At 40.3% G+C, this 4,326-nt stretch overlaps 1 protein-coding gene across 1 annotated transcript in view; it reads left to right on the top strand.

Moving 5' to 3' along the window:
• The window catches only part of TPH1 (tryptophan hydroxylase 1), a 16,410-nt gene extending 12,084 nt beyond the window's left edge, over positions 1-4,326 (top strand). The window contains exons 7-10 of the mRNA XM_007458787.1: positions 356-482; positions 2,422-2,517; positions 3,518-3,651; positions 4,152-4,326. Of these exons, the coding sequence (XP_007458849.1) occupies positions 356-482; positions 2,422-2,517; positions 3,518-3,651; positions 4,152-4,326 (532 nt within the window). The remainder of the gene's footprint in view (positions 1-355; positions 483-2,421; positions 2,518-3,517; positions 3,652-4,151) is intronic.

Genomic DNA, 4,326 nt, shown 5'->3' with positions numbered 1-4,326 from the left:
TAGGGAAAGGGGACAGGGTTGTGTGTGGGTGGGTGCTTCTATTTTGAAAAGGGTGATCAGAAAAGGACTGACTGAGAAGGTCACATTTGAGTAGAGACCTGGTTTGGGGGTTGGGGGGTTGACATGTGGATGTCTGTGTGTATTTGTATGAACTTACGTATGTGTGTTTGTGAGTCGCCAAGGTTTTGAACCAAAATAGTTTCTTTACTGTAATAGTGTCCTTTGTGGTCCATTTCCAAAGTAATACCACCTGATCAATTTGAATAAAAGTAAGATCAGGTTTTGATTTGATTGAATGGTTGATTATGCATTTATGTTAAATGTCACAGTGTGACAACTTGTACCTCTTTTTCAGAGATACCTGCCATGAACTCTTGGGTCATGTCCCCCTTTTGGCTGAACCTAGTTTTGCTCAGTTCTCCCAAGAAATTGGCCTGGCTTCTCTTGGAGCTTCAGAAGAGGCTGTTCAAAAACTGGCAACGGTATAAATCTGGAAATAGCTGTATGGATCAGTAATCTTTAACTGGGGTGGGATGTGGGTATTTGTGTAGTTTAAAAGTACCTACTCAAGATGAGCATTAGAAAATTTGTCTTTGCTCATATTTAATTTAATTTAAATAATTTAAAAACATTAAAGGAAGATGTAAAAATTTAAGGCTTATCCAAAGAAGACCTGAGCTTTAAAAAAAAAAAAAGGCAGAGAGACAGAGAACACTAGAATACTATAATGTTAACAGTTGGTATACCTTCTTTTTTTAGTAAAAATGATAGGTTCCTTAAAAATGATGCTAAAAATATTTTTGAGCACTAGGTACAAAACATGCTGGAAATAGAAAGATGAATAAGGCCTGGTTCCCACCTTCAAGGAACTAATACACACTTACGTTAGAATGAAAGGAGGTCTGTAGAGAAGCTCAGGCAGGGTGCTCTGGGAGTGCAGAGAACTGCCTGTGGAAGGTTTCATGGAAGATGAACATCTGGACGAGCCCTGGGAAGATGAGTAATGTTTTCACCTGCCAGGAAAAGAAGGAAGGGCATCTCAGGATGAGGACACACAAGGAAAGACAGGAGGTGCTTGGTGTATCTGAGGAAATGATAAGAAGCTGGAGCAGAGTGTGTGAGGTTTGGTGTGAAATAGGCTAAATGGTTAGAACAGTGCTCTCAAATTGTGGTTTGGGGACCCCACAGGGTCCTTGAGTAAAAGATCCATTCAAAATGCAGAGTGAATTTTAATGTGAGAGACAGAGTTCATTGATATGGTTTCAGATTCCACCTTACAGCTGTACTTTAAGAAATTACCACTTGTTGTGTTTTGATGTTGTGTCAAAGAAGAATAGCCACAATTATCTGAGAAGGCTATTAAAATATTCAGCCGTCTTCAAACTACTTATCTGTTTGAGGCTGACTTCTCTCCACATACTTGAACCAAAACAACCTACTGTGACAGGTTTAATACAGAAGCAGATGTGAGAATCCATCTGTTTTCCAGCCAGACGTTAAATAATATCAATCCGGACACTAAAAAGATTTGTGACAATATAAAACAATGCAACTTTTCTCACCGTTTTTCTCTTTCTTTCTTTTTTTTTTTTTCTTTTTTGTGGTACGCGGGCCCCTCACTGCTGTGGCCTCTCCTGTTGCGGAGCACAGGCTCCGGACGTGCAGGCCCAGCGACCACAGCCCACGGGCCCAGCCGCTTCGCGGCACATGGGATCCTCCCGGACCGGGGCACAAACCCACGTCCCCTGCATCGGCAGGCGGACTCCCAACCACTGCGCCACCAGGGAAGCTCTCTCACCGTTTTTTTGTACTATAATATAGTTACTTTTGATTAAAATGTTATTTGTGTTACCATAAAATGGTTTATTATAATTTTAACATTAATTAGTAAACATTTAAATTTTTCTCAGTTTACATTTTTAATATGGTAAATATAGCTAGCTCTATCCCACATAAACAAAAGGTCTTTGGGGTCCTCAGTAATTTAAAAAATATATTTATTTATTTATTTGCTTATTTATTTTGGCGGTGTCGGGTCTTAGTTGCCACACACGGGATCTTCATTTCACCATGTGGGATCTTTAGTTGCGGCATGCGGACTTCTTAGTTGAGGCATGCGTGCAGGATCTAGTTCCCCTACCAGGGATCAAACCCGGGCCCCTGCATTGAGAGTGTGGAGTCTTACCCACTGGACCACCAGGGAAGTCCCTCCTCAGTAATTTTTAAGAGTATATAAGAGTTCTGGGAACAAAAGTTTGAGAAGTCTGGTTTGGAACGAGGCCAGATTGTAGAAATACTTGTGAGCTATCCTGGGGGTCTTGGATTTTATTCCAGGGTACTTTGGGTCAGTGACTAAGAGTTGTAATTTGTTTTAATTTGAGTCCTTCAGGATGTGAAAGTAATACTGACGTTCTTTTGCAGTGCTACTTCTTCACTGTGGAGTTTGGTCTATGTAAACAAGAGGGGCAGCTAAGAGTCTTCGGTGCTGGCTTACTTTCTTCCATCAGTGAACTCAAAGTAAGAGCTGTAAATCTTTGCACATAACCATATTCACTTAATGTAATTGATACGACCTGAAATAGTTTCTGGATTTTAATTTATTTATTTTTATTATTTATTTATTATTTTTGGCTGCCTTGGGTCTTTGTTGCTGCGCGTGGGCTTTCTCTAGTTGTGGCGAGTGGGGGCTACTCTTTGTTGTGGTACACAGGCTTCTCATTGTGGTGGCTTCTCTTGTTGTGGAACACAGGCTCTAGGGTGCACGGGCTTTAGTAGTTGTGGCACGCGGGCTCTAGAGCGCAGGCTCAGTAGTTGTGGTGTACGGGCTTAGTTGCTCTGCGGCATGTGGGATCTTCCCAGACCAGGGCTTGAACCCATGTCCGCTGCATTGGCAGGCAGGTTCTTAACCACTGTGCAACCAGGGAAGCCCTAGTTTCTGGATCTCAATAAGAGCTTACTGTGGAAAATACTTGGGGTGGCAGTAAACATTACCTAAGAGGCATTTTTCTCTGTTTCCTAAGTTTTCTGAATAGATATAGATAACTATTCAGAATATAGTTATATCTTTTAAATAAAAATGTATTTTAAAACAAAGTCTTGCTATTGCCTCACCATTTTTGGTGTGCTAGCAACAACTTCGGTCATTTCTAGGGAATTCTTTGAGATGTATTATTTATCCAATAAAGGAATGAACTTATGTTTGTTGAGTGGTGGATGTGCATGAAATATTGTCCAAGGTACAGTCTTTCTCTCAAGGAGCCTACCACCTGCTGGTGGGTACAAGTCATATATAGGAATAACTAGTGCAGGGTAGAAAGCAGATGCCATAATGCAGGAATAAATAAATAAAGATCCTTGGGTACCTCCTAAATGGAGAAGAGTGTTAGAACAGTGGAGTGGTTTGGGGCATTTATAGGGAATAGCAAGCCATTTGTTTTGCTGGCTCTGGCAGTTGTGTGTAGGATGTGATCATGAAAATAGATAGTATCCTTTGATTCACTGACTCTTTATCCTCTAGCACGCACTTTCTGGACATGCCAAAGTAAAGCCCTTTGATCCTAAGATTACCTGCAAACAGGAGTGTCTCATCACAACTTTTCAGGATGTCTACTTTGTATCTGAAAGCTTTGAAGATGCAAAGGAGAAGATGAGGTAAAGTATATCTTCCTCATGCCTTAATTTTCCTCTGCAAAAGATAGGTCCAATAATGGTAACAAGTCACAGAAGTAAGCAGCTGGATAATTAGAAGCCCACTAGGCACCTTTTGCCTGTAACACATCTCTCTTTCACAGTAAATATTTAGGGTGTGTTGTTCAGTGTTGCAAATATAAATCAGATACACTGAGAAATTGGTTACTTCCTATTCCTTCCTATCAGAGAGTTTATAATCTAATAGGAAAAATAAACTGTATGCAAATTACTGTATAACAACTAGGAAGCCTTAAAGAGATACAGATGAAACACTGTTCTGCATTTTATTCAGGAGCAATTCATTCCAGCTAGGGGAACAGGGAAAGCCTAATGGCATTTGAGAAAGGACTTGAAGTGTACACAAGATTTAGATATGTTAATTTTTAGACTAATGGACAGTATTTGGTTTTTATCATTTTCTCCCTAGAAATTGATTGCCTCATATTTTTTTTCTTAAATAGAGAATTTACCAAAACAATCAGGCGTCCATTTGGAGTGAAGTATAATCCGTATACACGGAGTATTCAGATCTTGAAGGACACCAAGAGCATAACCAGTGCCATGAATGAGCTGCAGCATGAGCTTGATGTTGTCAGTGATGCCCTTGCTAAAGTCAGCAGGCAGCTGAGCATCTGA

Source organism: Lipotes vexillifer, unplaced genomic scaffold, assembly GCF_000442215.2.
Source record: "Lipotes vexillifer unplaced genomic scaffold, Lipotes_vexillifer_v1.1 scaffold892, whole genome shotgun sequence".
NCBI lineage: Eukaryota > Metazoa > Chordata > Mammalia > Artiodactyla > Lipotidae > Lipotes > Lipotes vexillifer.
Note: the sequence above shows the minus strand (reverse complement) of the source record. Positions and strands in the feature narration are given on the sequence as shown.